We start from the raw sequence: 20,452 nt of genomic DNA, 5'->3' as shown, positions 1-20,452 counted from the left end.
AAAGTCAGAGGTAGGTAGGTCACTTTCCAGCTCTAGCTGTGGTATCTCTGTCACTTGGAAACACAGGGAACAAACAAAAGAGAGGGTAAAAGACCTATAGACTGATAATCTTTAGAAAGTAATTTGTCGAAAGTACAGTTGCCGTTTAGTTTGTTTTTATCTCATCTATTGTTTCTTTGGTTATGTCTTCTTTGTACCAAGAAGGCTTCAGTTTGCAAAGTTGTAAATCTGCCAGTCTTATTGACATGGCTTTCACTTCAAATTAACATTAAGGAAAGGGATTAGCAGATAACCTTTTGGGGCAGTATTTCTTTACACAAAAGGGTGGATATGGTTTGAACAGGCTACCAAAGTCAGGAAGAGCAGTTAATTGTTTAAATCAATGCAGACGAGAGCTGATCACCTTTCTGAAAGACAAGACAATGCAGCACACAACCTCTAAATAGATCTTTGGGGTCAAGTTGATGTCATGTTGAAGAATCAATATTTACTGGGCTTTTATAAAGTTAGCCTTTAATGAACCCCAAGCATTTTGCTAGGCCATTAATTGCAGGAAGAGGAAAGGTGACAGTGGCTGAAGTTCATGGCTGTGAGGTAGTATAAAAATAAGAGAAGAGACAGCCACTTGCTAATGGGCAAAGGTCCTACCGGTAGGTTCTACTCAGACATTGTTGGTATGAATATCGAAAGGCTTTCTTGAGATCTTACTGACAGTTTAAGAAAGAGCAACTCTTTTTACTGGGATGAATTCTAATGTCATTTTAAAGTCTCTGTTATAAATGTGCTAATCACAAGAGCAGGTCTCTCTCAGAGTTTGGCTTATCCCTCCCTCTGACATACTTGAAAGCTTTTAAAGTGAAGAATTGTGTAAAGAGCATTTACTTTAAGATGCTGGCTTGAATCCAAGTCTAATGAAAGGTTTTCGATAAATATTATCATTTGTACGTGTTATATCCAATAGAAGTGTTGCTCTGGCTGTTTTGTGTGTATAAAACACTGGTTGTCAGAATCATTTGTGGGTCAGGAACCTTCTATTTTAGTCAGTGCTTCTAATAAATGTTGTTGACTAGGTAGAAGAATGTATTATATCAAAGTTTATCTGGGCTGTAACAAAACTAAGATTCTGCATAGTAACTGAAAGTTGTAGAAGCAGCTTTGTTTGGCCCTGTGAGTTAGGCCCAGGATGTTTGTTACAGGTTCTTGGTCATATCAGCTCAATAGATAAATTTTGGAATTGACTTTTCAGATCTCTTTCTCTAGTGCATTTTCTCAGAGGAGGCTTTAAAATTAACCAGAGAGAAGAGCTGCTATTCTTTTCTCACTCTCCTATCCTACCTCTCTAGGATCATTTTTCAGAATAAATGCTAAAAAGAAAAAACAGGTTTGTTTAGATTGTTGAGGTGTTTTTATAAGAGAACCTGATGTTTAATATTTTCATTTGTAATTTTTTTTTTTTTGATATTCATTCTGTGTTTTTCTTTTTCCTTTTCAGCTATTTGAGAACTTTTATTTTGGTACTCTAAAGCTCAATTCAATACACATCTCTCAGAGATTCTCAGTAGACAGCTTTGGAAATTATGCCTCCTGTGGACAAATTGACTTCTCCTGAGGTAAAAGCAATAGAAATTGAACATCCTGACAAGGCGCTGAGGGAAAGTATAGTATCTTCATTTTAATTGCCAAGGAGGGATGTGAAAATTTGGATGGTGACTATCCTGGATGGTTCCGCATGGACACTTGATCTCTATTGGTTGTCCTCAGTCATTAGACTGTTAGCCAGGATGGTTGTGAGCACAAAGAGAACTGTGCCTGTAACCCTCAGTTTGTTCATCTTTTGCAGAGTCTACCTTTCTCTCCTAAGCTCTTCTCTGGAAAAGGACCTCTGAAGCCCATTTGCATTATTCTTATAAACCTACTGATTTTGCTTCAGTCATTAAAGTCTTTTGTATTGGTACTTTAAAAGAGAATTAAAGACATATGGTTTTATTAATCTCTCCACCTAGATCAAATGTGTGCAATTTTTAGAAGGTTTCATTTTTTTTTCCCCTTCCCCTTATACCCTAAATTTTAATCACGACCCAGAATTTATTTTTTTTACTGTGGTGAAAAATACATAAAGTTTACCATCATAACCATTTTTAAATGTACAGTTCAGTAGTGTTAAGTATATTCACATTGTTGTAAAACATCTCCAGAACTTTCTCATTTTGTAAATTTGAAACTCATTTCCCTCTCCTACAGCCCCTGGTAACCACCCTTCTACTTTCTGTTTCTATGAATTTGACTACTACAGAAACTTCATATAAGTGGAATCATAATAGTATTTTCCATTTTGTGACTGGCTTATTTAACATAGTCTTCAAGATTCATCCATGTTGTAGCATGTGACAGGATTTCCTTTCTTTTTTACAGCTGGATAATATTCCATTCTATGTATATACCACATTTTGTTTATTCATTCATCCATCAATGGATACTTGGGTTCCTTGACCTCTTGGCTGTTGTGAAGTGCTCTATGGAACGTGAATGTACAGATATCTTTTTGAGACCCTGCTTTCAATTCTTTTACTACTCAGGATTTTATCTTCAGAAAAATAACTGTTAAAACTTTTACCTTTTATTTTGCTCTGTCCTTTTTCTTCTGAAGTTGGTAACTTTTTAGGTTTGTTAGATTCTTGTTCCTTCAGCCTATCCTAACCCTCCCTTCCCGTGCCACTGATGTAGTTGGAGTATTGTAGCCCTTTTATGTTTACTTCTCAGGGCAGCAGCATAGAAACAATGGTGATACGTGCATAGTTCCCTGGGAAAATGTCAGCTGCAGACGGTACTCCTTCCTTGCCACAGACCAACGGAGGAAAAGAGCTTCTGGTACAGCTTTTCCCCACCCATCAGTCCTGCCGCTGCTCTGCTTCCAAGGAGCTCCAGCCTCACTGTCACCTTTCTTCTCCCCCTCCTCACATCCTTTCTTCCCCCACATCCTCTCTTTCTTTCTCTCTCCTTCATTCCTTGTTCTTATCTTGATTCTTACGTTCTGTTTAAGAAGTTTGATTCTCAACGCTTGTGTTAAGGTCACTACATAGTGAGAGCTGTATGTAACACTCAGATTTGTTTATCATTGTGACTGCACAGAGCATTTGTGAATAAATGAATTTTCAAAGGAACCGTGTTTTTCTTTTAATATGATCATATAATTTTATAGTTTGACACCCTTAGTGTATGTTTGGGATACATTGTTGCCATCACATATTCACTGACATAGCTGTATCATTAATCCAGAATTTATATACTGGTGCCTGCAGGTTTGTTTTTTTTCCAGAAAACTTTCTACTAGTAATATTCATTTTTAATTTGAGATTTTACCTCACTTACCTCTGTTAGATGACACATGGGAATGAATGCTCCCAGAGACTGTATTGAATGGGGAAGTCGACTGGGGGGGTAATGCCCTTCTCTCATCTTGGTGCTACTTCTCTCTTACTGGATTCTTTCTGACAACTGCCACTGGGCAGCCTTGGCCAGGAGATAAAGACATCTTTTGGATGTCAGAGATTTATGACTTTATATTTTTAATAATTTTTTTAAAGTTTTGTCTTTGGAAACTGTAACTTCCTATATCAAATACTAAATTCTTAAAAAGAATTGGAAAGTCAGTTATTTAGAATTTAGACGTAACTGTGCATTTAAGGACATATTATTATCGTTAAGTAATTTTTCATAGGTAATTTGCCTTTTTCATTCTCATTCTCTCATGACTGTATAGTGGATTTTTCTCACGTCTCTGTGACATAGTGACATTCTCTGATGGTTAATGGAGTGTGTGCTTATATTATGTTTTCTAGAATTTTGTAAATTGGTAGGTATTGGCAGAATTGGTGAAAAAAATTTAACTTATCTTTAAAATTTTCTATTTAGAAGTCCACAGACAAATTTTTGAGATGCTATAACTCTAAAGAAAATACAATTTTCTGCTGTTGTAGAAGAGAGAATAACAGTTTTGATATAGAACCTTTATGAAAGAGCAAGAATGGCAGAAAGCAAATAATTTTGGGTGGAGCTATAAGAATTTTTTACGATTCAGGGTCCCCTCTCAGCGAATAATGGGGTAAGTGTTGGAGGATTTGCTACTACGTTTATAATCAGATCTACCTTAATATTACCACTTTGCAAATCATTCTGCATTGAAATGGAGTTAAATTGTGCTTACTATAACTCCAGCCGTTTTTTTAGGCACTGACTTTGCCCTCAATTCCTGGAAGAGGGGAAAAAGACTCTCTCACTACAATTATTACACAAGATCTGTGTTGTTATATTAGGAATTTTGTCATGGAGAATAATTTTGATTTTTTTTTTGAGGCGGCACAGATGGACTTTATATCCATGATAGAGACATGAAACACGTTACTTACAAGAGTTATCTTTTAAGTGAATTTCAGAGTTTACTTCCTAGGACATTGATGAGAATCCAGCTTCATAATGACAGAAAGCTTTGTTCAGTTTTGCACTTGCACTGTGCTCTTTCCCTGGAGCCTGAGGGAACATGATGGCACCAGAGGCCACTGAGTTAAAAAACACCTCTTGGATTCCACCTTGATGCCTACAGGGAGCATGGATATACAAGCCCAAGGATGCTATAGGTGAGAAAAGGGGTTGCTATTATGGTTGTTTTTAATAATAGTGTTTTCTGTTGTTAATAAAGTGTTCTTTTAAACAGAGATAAAATTAGTTCACTTTGTGAAAAATCAATCTATACACTTTTTTTCAATGTGTATGTTATACTTCAATTTAAATATTTGTTTAAAAAATAAATTTCATCACTCAGAGGTTACTATTCTCCATGCATTTAAACACATCATATTGTTAAGTAATTTTTCACAAATAACAGCTAAAATTAGCTGAACACTAGGATTTGTTATTTATTTGTATATTAACTCATTTAATCTTCACAGTAGCCCACTTCAGTTGCTATTATCATCATCCTCATTTTACAAACTGAGGCTTAATAAAATTAAGAGATTTGCCTGAAGTGATACAGTTTGTACCATTGGTTCTTAAAATGTGATCTGTGGACCCCTGGGAGCCCCTTAGAACCTTTTAAGGGTACGTGTGAGGTCCACACTGTTTTCATACAACTAGTAAGGTGTTAGTTATTTGCTTTTTTTATTCTCATTCTCTCTCGAGGCTACAGTGGAGTTTCCCACAGGCTACATGACATGGTGACATAATCATTCTTGATGGTTAATGCCATATGTGCTTGTATATTTTTGTATTTTCTAGGATATTGTAAGTTGGAAGGTTTAGGGTATACGTAGTTTTAGAGATTAACTCAATTGGCTCTCAGTAATTCTACTGTGCTCTTACTAGCTATTTAAAGTTTTACCTGTTGTTATGGGCTGGATTGTGTCCCCTGAGAATTTATATGTTGAATCCCTCACACCCAGTGCCCATAATGTGGCTGTATTTTGGATATAAAGCCTTTAAGGAGGTAATGAAGTTAAAATGAGGCTGAGGCTGTTAGGGTGGGCACTAATCTAGTCTGACTGATGTCCTTATAAGAAGAGGAAATTTGGACACACAAAGAAATATCAGACATACGCATGGACAGAGAGGAAAGACCTGTATGACACAGTGAGAAGGTGGCCATCTTCAAGCTAAGAAGAGAAGTCTCAGGAGAAACCAAACCTACCAACACCTTAATCTTCGACTTCTAGCCTCCATAACTGTGAGAAAATAAATTTCTGTTGTGTAAGCCACTCTGTGGTGTTTTGTTATGGCAGCCCTGGCAAACTAAGGCACTTGCTATAATGCCGAAGCTAATCTACCTGACTTCTTTTGAGACAGACATTAAAGAGATTTGAAAAAATGTAAAACAGTGTTACTTTTCTCACAAATCTTTTTTGGGGGAAATGCAGTCGTTTTTCTCAAAATGTATTTTGTTAATATGTGATACGTTCATTGTTATTTTTTTAATAATTTTTTTAAATTCTTCGTTTTTTAAAAAAGATTTGATTTTTTTAGAGCAGTTTTAGGTTCACAGCAAAATTGAGAGGAAGCCTTAGTTTTATTTTCAAGTACAGTAAATTATAGTTATATCTATATCTCACATAAACAAAAGTTCTTAGGGGCCCTCAATAATTTTTGAGTGTACAGGACTCCTGAGACCAGAAAGTTTGAGAACTGCTACACTGTACTTTCTTCCAAGGAATGATATTATATATGACCTATGTAATGAGCTTTTCTCAACAAGCAATACATAGTGGATCACATTAGCTGCCATTAGTTCAGATCTACATCATTTTTTAATGTCTACACAATATCCCACTGTGTGTATCTATTGTAATTTCATTAGTTGGTCCCTGACTAATAGACAGTGCGCTGGTCTCCAGGTTTGGCTATTCAACAATTCTGGTTTGAGTATTTTTGTGCATTTGTCATTTATACTTGTGAGATCATCTGGAAATGGGATTAAATGGTTTTGAAGATGTGGTTAAATATAAGTTTCTTATTTGGAAACTAAGGTTTCTCCATTGTGTATTGCTAAATATGAAATACAAACAGAAAAATGCATAAAACATTTGCACCATTTGACAAATAAACCCAGCAATGTTTGGGCCCATTGGTTTGAAAGGCGTTGCCTGCTAGTACTCTCAAAATTTAGGAAAACCTTTTCTTTGTTATAAACTATAATTATTGCCTGTTTTCTACAACTCTTTTATCCGTCATCTGGAAATTTGGATTCTCTTTCCTAAATAGCTTTAGTCTTGGTTTAACTAACAGTCCTAGACTGTTGGCGATTTGCTTTCAGCACAGGGCTGTGTGACCCAGCTTTACGATGCTGCTGAAAGGCAAGTCCCACTGGAGTTGCTGCCCCGGAGTGTGGGAAATATTTTGATGTTCAGAGGTCTGGAAACAGCTATTGTCTTTTTTGATGGGCATCTTGCCAATGCCTTTCCAAACTTTTGGGGCAACTTTGGTAATTGTAGAAGACCAGAGACTTCATAAGGTAGTGCTGGAATGGGAGAGCTCTATCTAGAATCTACCTCCTCAGTGCCTTGGAGACCTGTAATTAGCTTTGCTAAAAGACTAGAATTGAGATGTTGGGAAAGATGTCAGCTTTTAGTACATCTTCAGAACTATGGGGCATCATAGCCTTCTCTTCCCAACCTGAGGGAAGAAGAACTAACATTTTTAAATGCCAACTATGCTCAGGCAATTAGTATCTAATTTTGCATCAGTTTCACAGCAATCTTCTGAGGTAGGTGATATTATCATTGATTTAGAGATAGAAAATAGATTAGGTAATTTGCCTAAAACCTAGCTATTAAGCGCGATTCCACCCCCAGTCTATATGACAACAAACTGCGCTCTTCTATACAGTGCTGCTATACCTCCCAGCAAGGCTGCTTTATTTTCTGTGAAATGAAGGTGTTAATGGCCAGGGCCTCATTGCAGCACCACCTCCAAGTCCAACTGCAAAGGACAAAGAAAACACGGAAAGGAAGCTATTGTTTTCTGTTTCCCCAAGGGGACTCCAGCCCAAGCCATTGATGCAGTTAGAATTCCAAGGCCTGACTCAGAGTGACTATGAACCTTATAACCTGTGTTTTTCCTACTGATTAAGATCATGTTTTTCATTGCCTTTGATTTGTTTTTTTAAGATTGCGGTAACCAAGTTTTTTTTTTGTTTTTGTTTTTTGTTTTTTTTTTAATGAAAACACAATCTAGGGCTTGGGTCCCAAAAGTTCAGTGTTTTGTCCTGTCAAATTCTGTTTCCTCTTCAAATTATTTGCAATGTGAACCTCACCTTATTTCTGCTCTGATCCTGAAACCGTGCACAGCATTCCCAGCTGATATGTCAGCACATTTCTACAGGCAATGATAAGGGTCACAATTTTAACAAAAACCTAAACACCTCGAACGAAACCAGCCCCTCTCTTCCCCAGTAGCTTATTAAAATCAACTTGTCAAAACCATGAGCAAATGTGCGTTTTCCAAATTTGCACCTTCAAGGCAGATGAATGGTCAGACATTTGCCTTTTAGGGTTGCTCTAGGAAGAGGTAACAAAAGGGGTGACAGCCCTTAAACAGCTGCTTAGGGAGGAGGACATATGCCTATTATACCAGCTATTCAGTGCTCAGGGCTTCCCTTGAAAAGAGCTTATGAGGCTAGGGAGCAATAGTTCTGAGGCAGCCAGGTGTTATATGGCTTTTGTCTTCATGAAGCCACTCATTACTGTAGAGCCATAACTCGCAAGAAGCCAGCTGTCAGGGCTGTGGCGCAGGCCCCTCTGGGTGGGAGGCAAGGGGAGAGGAAGAGTGTCTGAGGCTAAATCCCCTTTTAGACACCTGAGCCTGGCTGGCTTTGTAACCGGAGAATTTTGTGTCTTCCTCCACTCCCATCCTCTCCCATCCTCCCTGGGGAGCCTCCTGCGCTGTTCTTGCTCCTCACCCTTGGAAAGACAACAGGGCCGCCCCGGGTTTGGATTCCTTGGTTTGCAACTCCCTGAGTGCTGGGCTGGGCTGGGCTCTGCTGTGGCTGGCTGGCATTGGGCACTCAGATCTAGCGCTTCCCTTTGAAACCTACCCCCTCTTTTTTTTTTTAACCAGGTATGATGATGTCAAACGTGATGCTGATGGTACAGTCACAGACACGGCCCCTCCTGGCGCAGCCTCTCTGATTCTCCCTCTCCCCGCGCTGGGCTTTTTCAGACAAGTGCATCTCCTAACCAGGTCACATTTCAGCCGCGACCCACTATCCATCCGTCTGTCACCGGAGTCAGACCGAAGGAGAAGGGCTGAGGAAGACGACAGCGTTTGCTTTGCCAACTGTGGCGTGGGAGGAAGGACATTAAAATACTGCAGAAGTCAAGACCCCCCAGGTCGAACCCCGACCAGGATGCATGCCCCAGGCTGCGGACCGCTGGCACTGCCGCTGCTGCTCCTCGCCGCGGCCGCCCTGGCTGAAGGCGACGCCAAAGGGCTCAAAGAGAGCGAGACCCCCGGCAATTTCATGGAGGACGAGCAATGGCTGTCGTCCATCTCTCAGTACAGCGGCAAGATCAAGCACTGGAACCGCTTCCGAGATGTGAGTCTGCAGGGCCACGAGGGCTGAGGGCCGGGGACATGGGTTTGGGGAGGGAGCTTTGGAGTGGAGACCCCCGCGCGGGGAGCGGCGGGTGCACATCGCAGCCAGAGGCTGCTGTAACCCAGCCTGCGAGTAACTGCGCTGCGAGTAAACAACGCGCACCCAGCAGGCTCCGGCTAGTCGTCGCCCTCTCAGCATGGCGCCCCCTCTTTGGGTTCCGCTGGCCTGGAAGCTGGTGGACTTGAGACCCCCCCCAAAGTCTCACACCCGCCGAGGCAAGGAGTCGCTTAGGGGACGCGCACTCGCTACAGGGTCTCTCCCGCAGGCTGGGCGTGGAGAGGGGTGCAGGATGCAGGTGGGGTGCAGGGCGGGAGGTGGGGGGGGCCCGGCTAAGGCCGGGCTTCTGCCTCCCCCTTTTTTGGTGAGCCTCCCCCAGGAGTGCACCCAGCGGGGTGGATGCTGCAGGCTCCACATACGGGGCACTGCAGAAGGGGCAGGTCTGGGTGGGGCTGGTGGAGAAGATAGCGTGGTCTTGTGCGAGTGCCCTCTGTTCCCACCTTGGGCTTTGGGGGAAACCGGCACAGAGGGGACCGGACCCTTGGCTGGGGCTTTGAGTTGGGGGATGGGGAGGGTCCTAGCCATCCTCATAAGGAGAGATGGTGAAAGGCGTGTCCGTGATGGAGGGAGGAGGAGCGCGAGATGGCGGTGAAAATACCCGAGGCCACCCCCGGGTGGCCTCAGGGCAGGTCTGGGGTGCCCATGCAGAGTGGTGTGAGCACGAAGAAGGGAGGCTCGTTTTCCTGGAACAACCTTTAACAGAGGAGCCCAGCCTCGAGCTGAGGGAGAGGTTCCAATACGGCGGAAAGACTCCACAGCCCCCTGGGCTTGAAAAGCAGACGGGACAGCCCAGCAGGGTCTGGGGGCCCTCCGCTGATGGCCGCCGGAACCCTGGCTTAACCTTGGGCGGAACTTCGTGGGGTGGGGGTTGGGAAGGTGGCTGCGGAGGAGCCGGCCTCGCTGCACCACTTTGTTTACGGGCACCTGTAGATCAGAGGGGAAACCGGAGGTGGTGTTCCCAGAGAGGGAAGTGAGAGTGAGGAGGGGAGGGCAGAGGGCGTGGCTGGGACCCAGAGATGGGAGGGTGTGTGAGGTGGAAGATGGGCCCGGATGCGTCAGTGGAGACAACTGCTGGTCCGGGCGACCCAGTGCTCTCAGACGCCAGTTCCCAGAAGGCCTCTTCTAGGACCCCAGTTCTTGCCCCTCATTCCCCATATTCTCTCATCGCACCTACCTAGTACAACACAGGCCACACCGTGACCTTTCTCATCTTATCGTAAACTGTACATCCAGAAGTTCCTTAGAAATGTGTTTAAAACATGCATGCTTCATATGATATTCAGCCAAATGTTGGGAGGACACAGAGATTTGGATTTTTTGTTATCAGGAGAGAAGCGACTGTTTCTCTCCAAAGTCATGCTGGTAGGCTGTAATTCATCAGAAGGAGTCGCGTGCTGCCAGGTCCTCTGGTGAGTGGCCTTGGCCCCAGAGTGGGGCCAGCCAAGGCAGCGTGGAGCTCCAGCCAAGCCTTTTCCGCTGCCCCTGCAGGCCCAGCACAGATTAGCTGCAGTCGCCTGCCACTGCCTGGGAAGCAGGCTGGCCATAGCAGCAAGGGGGTGACAGCAGGTTGGCCCATCCAGAATCCATGTGTCACTGGTCCAGGCCTCCCTCAGACTTACTGGCTGTTTTTATCTTCCAAAATGGGACCAATGAAGGTCAGAGGGAAAAGAAATGCTTAATCAGAACAGTAAAGGTTTAAAAATAAAAGATGCCTCCCCACCTCCCTTCTTCCACCTGCTTCCAATAGCCAACTCTGTGGGTGAGGATAAATGATTGGCTGCTTGACCCTTGGCACAGGGCTGCCCACCTGTCTCCCTGTATTGGTGCCAACCACTTCTGCCTTCCTGAAACGCTCATAAGGAGAAAGGCACGAGATTTGAAATTCTGCAGGACTTGCCCCCATAGGATCCATGGAAAGCTTTAGGGCATGTATCACTTTGGTTGGCCTCTAAAACCCCGTTTAAGATAGCCCTGGCTGCAGGACAGGATCAGAGAGAGAAAGAGGACAAGGAAGGCTGGGCAAGAGGGTCTGGCTCTGGGAATCTGTTGGCAGCATCTGCAGAAAGTCAGGAAGCTGCTAGCTCAGAGCCATTGTATTGCATAACTTTAGGGATGGCACAATGTGAATGGCACCCCTGGAGTTGTGCAGTGCACGGACTGTACAAAGGGGCTCTGCCAGCACTGCAGACTCTTCTCATCCCTCCTGTTAATAGAGGCCCCAATTCCTACTCTAAAGGCTGAAGGCCCTCTAGTTGTGCACGTTAACATCAGGCTTTATATTCATTTCATCAGGCTAGCTTTCATGAAAATATGCTCCTTGATTCTTCAAAGGTGTTTCTGTTGAACCTCTAAGGTGTTGCCAGGTCGAGCTAGAACCTTGTTTATAATCAATCATGAAATGGTACAGGGTCCCCAGTTCTCCTTGGTGGAAGGCAAAGCAGGAGTGGAATATTCTCAGGAGATAGGATTGAGGAATTGGTAGTATGAGTGGGGGACATTTCTCATTAAATGATGTTGACTGAATTGAGGGGGAAGATTGAGAGAATCATGTCAAAGAGGTGAGGAAAACGAAGAAGAGGAGGAAAGCTTGGGCAGTTGCTCCAACGTGAAATTGATCCGAGCTGGTTAGTGGGGAATTCAGCTTAGCATTCTTTCTCTGAGCACTAGGATTATAGGGGAGGCAGGATTTACCAGTGAAGTAATCTTCCCCTCCAGTGGGCATAGGGCTCTCATATCCTGTGCCTGGGCAGATCTCGTCTAATGCTCAGTGCCCTGCAGCTGAGGAGGAGGGAATTTCATGTCAGAGGAGATGGGGAGGTTGTGATCTAGCTGTGTCCTTTTCCTGAGCAGGCCTGGGCTCTCAGAGCCCTGCTCCCCAGTGCTACCATCTCTGGATTCACTCCTTGCAGAACGAGGCAGGATTTTACTGTAGGTCCTTGGACCAAAGCATCCAGAGTCTCAGAGATCTAGATGCACATTTGAGAGGAGACAGGCCCATTACACAGCATTCTTCTGGTAGGCTCCAAGAGCCTGGCTGGCTAGGCAGCACTGACTGTTCTTTTTCTTCCTGACTCTTTTATACTTTGTACTTCCATTAAATTGTAATAATATTTATGAGTGTCTAGCACTGTGCTTGGCACCCAGGAGGCACACAGTTAATATGTGTTGAATCACTGATTACAGTGAGTGCTTACATCTGCTATTCCCTGCAGTAAGCATTTCATATGCATTGCCTCTTGTGCCCCTCAAGAACCTGTGAGATAGTTATCATTACTTTGTAGTCCACCTATTTTGTGGTTGAAGACATGGAGGCATAGAGAAGTTATTACCCAAGGGTCAAATAGCTAGTAAGTGGCAGAGCTGGGATTTGAACCCAGTTCATCTAATCCAACTCTGCATTTCAGGAAACTCTAGGCCTAACCCTTAGTGAAAATGGAAAAGAAGAGCCTACTCTGAAGAACAAAGTCTAGCGTGGCTTGTGCCCTACGAGTCTCAAGGATGCCCTGGGCAGGAGTAGTACCTCCGAGGAAGGTGGGCCAAAGCCCTCAGTGCCTACATCAGCCTGCCTCCAGGCTGCTTCCCACCCCCTGACCCAGTGACACTCCAAAGGCAGCTCTCCACCCAGGAGAAGCAGGAGGGCCAGGTGCTGGGAGAGCTCTGGCCTGGGAGTCGGAAGGCTTGAGTTCAGGTTCTGGCTCTGCCACTGGCTGGGCATGTATGTATGTCACATAACCTCTCTGAGCTTCAGTTTCAGGCAAAACCGAACTTCAAGTTTCAGGCAATACTCTTCAGTCCCATAGAAAACTACCAGATGGATCATCATTTCTCGGGCGAGCCTACACCATGCCTCAGTCTCCATGAGAATGTTGATGAATGTTCAACTCATTCATTCGCTGCAGATCTGAGCAACTCCCATATGCCAGGGCTTTACCATGATATTGGGCTCTGGCCCAGGGAAATATTGCCTGCTGGCTAGTCAGGATTCTCATGTTTTTATGATCACCAAGTAGGCCAGTAGCAAGTTTTTAGCCACAAAGGGGCTTCCTTATTACCACCTCTCCCCCTCCCTGCCCCACTCACCTAGACCAATGCAAGTGTGGGGGTGAACCGCACAGATATTTGTAGATAAGTATGAGTGTGTGAGAAGAACCCCAAACTGGGTCGGAATGGAGTCCATAATTGGGGTTTGGGGTAGGTGGGTGAGTCTTTCCTTATCCTTCTCCTCTACCCTAGTTTTGAATCCTCTCTCACACTGAGCAGGGTGGCATCTTCCAGAGTGGTGTCAGCAGGGTGAGGGACTCTTGAACACCCAGCGGGGCTCTAAGCCTTGGGAAGAGGATGAGAAGAGCACTCTGCCTGGAGAGGATGTCATATGCTCCTCTTGTCTTCCAGCCAGTCTGAAGAGGATAGAAAGCCAACAACACCTCCTCCCATTCTCCAGAAGGTCAGGAGGCTGTCTGGAGGAGAAGAGCTCTATCCTACCCTAAGCCCCAAGGGACTGGGGAGAGCGCTCAGCTTCTCTTTCTTGTGAGAGGACAGAACCAGCTGTGTGGCCTTGGGGGAGCCATTTCACATTTTTGGCTCTTGATATTCCCGTTACTTTAATGAGTAGGCTAAACAGAGTAATCTACAGAGCTCTTATCATTTTATGACTCCAGGAAGATGGCACTAGAGCCCGTCAACAGTCTCTTCACCCACAGACACAGCTCACCCATCCCACCCTATCCCTGCCACCAACTGGCACCAAGTCTTAGATTTTAGAGAAGGGATTTCCCTTTTGCTCCTGAGGAAGTATCTGTGACCAGATCAGGTAGGGTATATGTTAGCCAGAGACTGAGAAACCTGAGAAATGGGGCCTGATATCATCTTTGGGCAGACAGCTGACTGGGGATGGACACACCATTCCCGTATTTGTTTATTGCAGGTATAACATGGGTCGTTTTTGGAAACAAGGGAAGTGCGTGACCAGGCATAGGCTTGTATACAAAGCTAGACACCACTGTGTCTAACCCTATGGGCAGACTGAGGCCCAGCTACAGGCTGTAGGGTGATGTGGTTCTTGAAATGGAACAGCCTCTGACCCCCTGAGGTCTCAGCTAGTGTTCAGTTGTAGGTATAGCTCCTTCCTCGGGGTCCCTGTAGTATTTATTGGCCTTAAATGCATTTGGCACATGTTGGTGCTGCCTCGTGGCCTCACTCTGTGGGCTTGTATCTCAAGAGTACTCCTGCTAGTATTTTTAATGTGTGTTTATCACATACCTCCCAAGGTAAGCCCCTGAGGACAAGGTCTGGGAATAGACTGCTTGGTGTACCTTACCACCCTGTCCTCGAGCATTGCGCAGGATGTTTGTACACACAGTGGGTGCTCAATATAAATTATGCACTGTGGAATATGAGAGCCAGAAAGGATCTCAACTCACCCATCTCTGAGACTTTCCCTGTCCTCTATAGGTAGTGACACTGTGGGTTCAGACAGCAGAGCGCCAAGGGGAAGTTGTGGCTCTGGGCCGAAACATATTGGTTATTTGGGGAGCTCTCTCCCTCTTTCTGGACCTCAAAAGGTTGGAATAGTCACTATGAGAAAGCTGGCACTCTGACTCTCCAGTGATTCATTTGTAGGATAAGGGAGTGAATGACACTGTGGAGGAAGATTCTCCCTTAGCCCCTATGTTGGTGGGCCTGGGCCTGATTGCAGCCTGCTTCCCCCTCTCTCCTGGGGGGTGGGGGCCTCTGAGCCCTCCACCCCCAACCTCAGTATGCCTGCAGAGCAAGCCAACCACACCCATCAGACCTGTGTTCCTTCAGGAGAATACGTTGCTCAAGGCAGGACATCCTGACACGCCTACTCTCTTCCCAGACATCTGAAAAGAGGTCAACACTGCACTCAGCAGCAAGGACAAGTCAGGCCTCACTGGTGTCTTACCTCTGCCTGGATGCAGCCTTCTTGCTCCTTCCCTGATCCCTTGTTTCCTTGCACAAGTCGGAGGACGTGTAAAAATCTGAACTTGTTCAGGCTCCTTTTCCCCTCTTCTCAAAGTTCTCATTTGGGAAGAATGGGGAAGCGGAACCATGGAACCTCAGCAGCATTAAGCACGAAGCACTTAGCTCCCACATTTTATAGGTGGAAAAACAGACCCAGAGAGGGGCAGGCATATGAGAACCCGTCTATCCTCTTTCCACACCATGTCTGTGTTTCCTGGGCTCCCATCTCTGGGTCTTCCTCAGAACCTCTGACATTGAAATCCTGCCTTCCACTCATGTTCCAAAAGGGAAAATGAGGTCCGGAGGCAGCTACCCTGTTCTCTGCCCTTTATAGACCCCTGGGGCTGCTGCCTGGAGCAGAAATCCAAAGACTGGTGAGTGGCCTCAGATGTCCCTTGAATTAGTGGAGAGGTCAGGCCCGGGGAGTATAGGGAGGGTGTTGGTGCGGGCATACCTGAGGCCAGGTAGAGCTCCTGGCATGCAGGGAGTGATAAGCACATTTTTGCCCTCCAAGGAAATTCCTCCAGGGAGTAGAGGTGGGAGGCAGGGAGTCTGCCAGATGCCTGTCTCCTGTTTGTCCAGGCCTAACAGCCTCTGCCGCTCCCTCTGAGAGAGGAGCAAATATTTAATGACTGCTCCTGTTCCCAGCCCCCTCAAGATGCCTTCTGCCTGGCATGTGATGGGGGTGTCAGCCCTCTGCTGAGAAGGAACCCAGGCAGCCTCCACATGGTCCTCCTCATTCCTTCCAGAGTTCCTCACTCTGTTTACAGGAATGAGCAGACGGAGGCCCTGAACACAAGTCTCCCCACTCCTGGGCCTTCTCTGAGGGACTGGCTCCATTGGAGGCCCCCTCACCTGAAGAATGCAGCAGAAATAATGCTGGGGATAGAGCCTTTCAGAGGTTGAGAGAGGCTTGGCTCACTTCCATCTTTAGAGGTTCTTGATCTATTAAGAAATGAAGAAATGCCATAACAGAGTTATAAACGTTGTGGTTTATTTTAAAGTCTCAGATAAACATCTTTCGGTCCCATCGGTGTAGATCTTCAGTTAGAAACAATATCAAAAATCTGTATTCAAGGCTTATTGTGACTATAAAACCCAAAAGTGCATCTTGCTCACCCCTTCACCAGGCTCCCACCTTGTGTGCCAAAGAAATCAGCTTTAGTGGTCCTGTTTTGTGGCTTTTGAAAGTACAGAGCTTCCCAGTTTACAGAGTACTGTCTCAGACATTATTGTACTGGGTGGGGCCCTCTGCAGCTCAGGGAGGAAGGAAAGGGTGTCATTCCATTTTATAGATGAGGAAGTGGGGTCCAGTGAGGGCAGGACCCTCTAGCCCGCAGTCTTGCTAGCAATCAGAGGTAAGGCCAAGAGGTAACCCTGTGCGCTGATTCCATGTTGCGGGGGGAGGGTCAGTCTCCTCATCACACTGTGCTGCAGAGGCAGGTGGAATTTTGCTCAGGTGGATTTTAGCCCAATAAATCGGGTCCTTGGGGAGACTGTTCTTTCTTTGCTCTATTCACTGCTGTGTCTTATCCTCCCCACCAGATGGAGAGGCTGGGAGAGATTGGGTTAATTCAAGCTGTGAAGTGAGCGGGTGATTTTGGTGCTAATTAAAATGACAGGAAGTAAACAGTGCTTGGAAACACCCAGCATGTGCCCCTAAGCCCAGCTAGGCCTGCACACTCACCACCATTTCTCCCCCAGCTTGGCACGATGGGCCCCGTCTCCATGGCAACCGAGCTGAGCCACAGAGATCAAAGCTGGAGATGGGTTAGCTCCAAACCAGCGTTGAGTGAAGGAGTTTTTTGGAAAGTGCCTGGAGAAGTGGGGCCCCCCAGTTGTCTTCCCCACCACTGCCAGCCCCTCCTGCCTGGGGGAAAGCAGAGCTGATGTGGTGGGAGAGACCACCATGGGCTGGGATTGGGCTGTGTCCAGCCCCAGGCCTCGGACTTTTTTCACCTGTAATGTATATGGAGCAGTACAGAGTCCTGGTTAGGGTTACAGATTCTGGAATCATAGTTCTGGGTGTGCAAATACTCTTCTGCTGTGCAATTGATGTGTGATCCCGAATGAGTCCCTTAAGCTCTCCAAGCCTCAACTTTATCACTTGAGAAATGGGGATAATAATAGTAATTTTTTCTTTGGGTTGTTATGACGAGTAAATGAGCTGAAGAATATAAAGTGCTTAGCACAATGCCTCCCACATGGTAATTGCTGAAAAGATGTTAGCTATTATTAGTAGTATTTTTACTATGTGCTAGGTGCTGGCATAGACAGATGAACTTTATATGGTCCTTGTCTTCAAGGAACTGGCCATCTAAATAGGGCAGAAGCAATAACATTGCTTGGTATAACCAGAGCAATAATAAACTACTACCAGGCACCTTTGGCTTGAAAGAAAGCTGAGCAGGTTAGGGAAGATGATAACCGAGCTGCGTTTTGAAAGATGAGTAGAAGTTCCTGGGTTGGATGTAAACACACGTTCCAGATGGAGGAGAAGGCTGTGCCATGGTCTGGCCTCGCCAGAGTATCAGCTGGAAGGACATAGGGCTGGGGTGGCTGGAAACAGATGAAGGGTAGATGGACTTTCTTCTCTAGGTAACAGAGACCAGTGAGGATTTTAAAATATATTTATGGTGCTTTTGTCCTTCATTAAAAGAGTAAAACGTGTTCACATTGTAAGAAATTTGGAAACTTGGAAAAAGGCAAATACATGCCCAAATTCTCTGTATTCCTCCCCGTCCTCCCGCCCCCCGCCGAGGAAACTACTATTGGTATAAATCCTTTTTACCTATTCACCTGTTAAAACATTTTCCAGAATGAGAGCAAACTGTATATTCAGTGAAGAGTTTTAAGGAGGGAGAGACATGATAATAATTGTGTTCTGGAAAGATCCGTGTAGCTGCAGCAGTGTGGAGGACTGACAGACGGACGAAGGGAGACCCCTGAGGAAACACTACAGTGATTGAGGTCAGCGTTGGGAAGGTAGGAGCAGTGGGTGTGGCGAGGAGAGGGCAGGCTAGAGCGAGGAGGAAGTGGAGTAGGCAGGACAGGGGAAGATAAGAACGGGGAAGAGTCTGGCTTGACATTGTAAGATTGGAAAGGGCTACATGATATATGCTCCAAAGGAAAAGCCTGGAGTTGGGAGTCAGGAGGCTGAGTTCTAGTGAGCTGGCCTCATCCTCTGACACTGAGCATCTGCTTTGCGCACAGCACTGTTAGAGGGAGAGAATAGCTGCTCTTTTTCATCTCTGAGGCCCCATGTGAGAGGTGAAGACACAGAGAAGATAAGAAGAGCATTAGACAAGAGGTGGAGCCGAAAGGCCCTTAGACCTGAGAGCTGGTGCTGTGGGCTCACTCAGCTGCCTGCTTAGCCCCAGCGGGAGGTCTCCAGAGCCAGCCAGCCAGGAGATTGCAGTGGGCTCAGGTGGGACTTGGGCAGTGGATGGTTTAAGAAGCTCCAAGGGTGATTCTGATGTGCAGCCATAGCTGAGAGGTACCCACGTGGCACAGAGGAGGACTCTTAACCCTGAGGGGAAGTGACTTGCTGAGGCTACACTACGAGGCGAGTTTAAAGCAGATTCCAGGTCCAAAGTCTTCCTTGCCTCTTTCCCTGCCCTCTTCTCACTGCCAGACTCTGCTCCTCTCTTAATGAGAGACCCCACCTACCTATAAGGTGGGGTGTCGGGTCAGTCCTGTCGAGTCCAGTCCAGGAGTCCTGGCCCGCTTCCTCACCTTTTTTGTGACCCTTGGCCAGTTGTTCTGCCTCTCTGAGCCTCAGTTTCCTCAGTTTTTATGGGGTTAATTCTAATGGTCCTGCTTACTTCACAGGGTTATGAGGGTAAAAGGAAGACAGACATAAACACATTTGGAGAGGACTTAATTTAAAAGCACCATGAAACACAAGCCATGGTGCACTTGTACATTCCCAACGTTTTTCCACGTGCCAGCTCTGTGCTGAACACACCAGGTGCAGAGGTGGTCACGGGTGGCCAGACCAACCAGGTGAAAGAACCAGGTGAAATAGATGTGCTGTCCTTTTCCCAGAACTTTAGATCTCAACCTATGGCCCATCTCTCCACTGGCCCAGTCCTCACTCCAGGGCAAATCCCCCTTTCTCAGGGGAAAACTCCATCTATGGCAGCAGAGGCAGTGGAGCTAAGGCAGAATCGGCCAGGGCAGAATCAGGTCTCCTTCTCCTGAGAAGACCTGGTGCCTTTATTGGACCATTTCTCACAAGTGCTAATGAGCCCACTGGGTACCATAAATAGACACTGATAAATTGAAAGGCGTTATTCACACTTGCCAACAAACACCTCTTTTTCAGCTTATGGATGGGCCAGCCCACACCCTACCTCAGGGGGCCTAAGTGTGGCCCTGGGCTCTGCCCCCATGCTGCCTCTTAGGACTTCCCCGTCACCTCTCCCCGCCTGAGGCCCCTTGGGGGCAACTCTCCTCATACCTCTCCCTGCAGTGGTCTCCCTCTTCTCTACTTCAGGGGCTTCTTGTGTGGCCTCTGCCCATTTTCTGCTTCTCCACCATTTTCTTCACCCAGAGTCCATGATCTCTTCTGCTCTAACAGCTTTTATTTGTTGAGTGCTTTCTGGACAGCAGGCACCCCACAGACACAATCTCTTTTAATCTCTGAGTAGTCCCAGGAGATAGGTGCTGAGCTCCTAAAGGTCAGGGTGCTCGCTTGCCCAAGGCAAGCTGGCAAGGGGAGCATGGGGGTTCTGTGTGATGCCATGGCCTCTCTCCTCACCCCTCTCTGTCCAGCTGCTCCTGTTCTCCTGGGGGCGAGGGTCCTGGGATCCAGAACCACTCAGGTCTCCCTTTACCCGCTCAACACGGTGGAGACAGGGAGCTTAGCTAGAACCGAGGACAGCACTTGTATACAGAAGGGGCTCAGTTGCTGCAGGCTGAATCAGGGGGAGAAGCTGGCTCCACACCAGGGCTCTAACTAACAAGCTGGACAGAAAACTCCTTTGTTAAAACTTCCTTTCCCCCCACCCCACTTTCCCCTGGGGTTCTAGTCAAAATTTCTTGGTCTTGACCTTCGAGAACCCACTTTGTAGAGAGTCCCAAAGGCTTCTGCTGGCAGCCTGGTCGGAGATTGCAGCAGAGTAGGGCGAGAGAGTGTGGGAGTGAGCAGGCGTGGAGGCCCTCGGCTGACAGCCTAGCCCCCTCCCTACCAGTTCAGGCGCGAGTGGGTTCTGGGCATACAGACCATGTTGGTTGGGGGCCTGGGACTCAAACCAGCCAACACCAGCC

At 46.2% G+C, this 20,452-nt stretch overlaps 2 protein-coding genes across 4 annotated transcripts in view; both read left to right on the top strand.

The window, feature by feature from the left end:
* The window catches only part of ASCC1 (activating signal cointegrator 1 complex subunit 1), an 81,696-nt gene extending 78,535 nt beyond the window's left edge, over positions 1–3,161 (top strand). For 2 of the 3 annotated variants that reach the window (XM_039872073.1, XM_039872071.1), the window contains exons 10-11: positions 1,493–1,610; positions 1,841–1,998. In XM_039872073.1, the coding sequence (XP_039728007.1) occupies positions 1,493–1,609 (117 nt within the window). In that variant the 3' untranslated portion in view covers position 1,610; positions 1,841–1,998. Of the gene's footprint in view, positions 1–1,492; positions 1,611–1,840; positions 1,999–2,760 lie in introns of those variants that run through there. The other variant, XM_039872072.1, reaches the window with a different exon arrangement.
* A 141-nt stretch (positions 3,162–3,302) lies between these two features.
* Positions 3,303–20,452, top strand: part of SPOCK2 (SPARC (osteonectin), cwcv and kazal like domains proteoglycan 2) — a 32,304-nt gene continuing 15,154 nt past the window's right edge. Inside the window, exons 1-2 of the mRNA XM_039872070.1 lie at positions 3,303–4,634; positions 8,605–9,082. Coding sequence (XP_039728004.1) covers positions 4,591–4,634; positions 8,605–9,082 — 522 coding nt within the window. The 5' untranslated portion in view covers positions 3,303–4,590. The remainder of the gene's footprint in view (positions 4,635–8,604; positions 9,083–20,452) is intronic.

This window comes from Pteropus medius, unplaced genomic scaffold (assembly GCF_902729225.1).
Source record: "Pteropus medius unplaced genomic scaffold, Ma_sr-lr_union100, whole genome shotgun sequence".
NCBI lineage: Eukaryota > Metazoa > Chordata > Mammalia > Chiroptera > Pteropodidae > Pteropus > Pteropus medius.
Note: the sequence above shows the minus strand (reverse complement) of the source record. Positions and strands in the feature narration are given on the sequence as shown.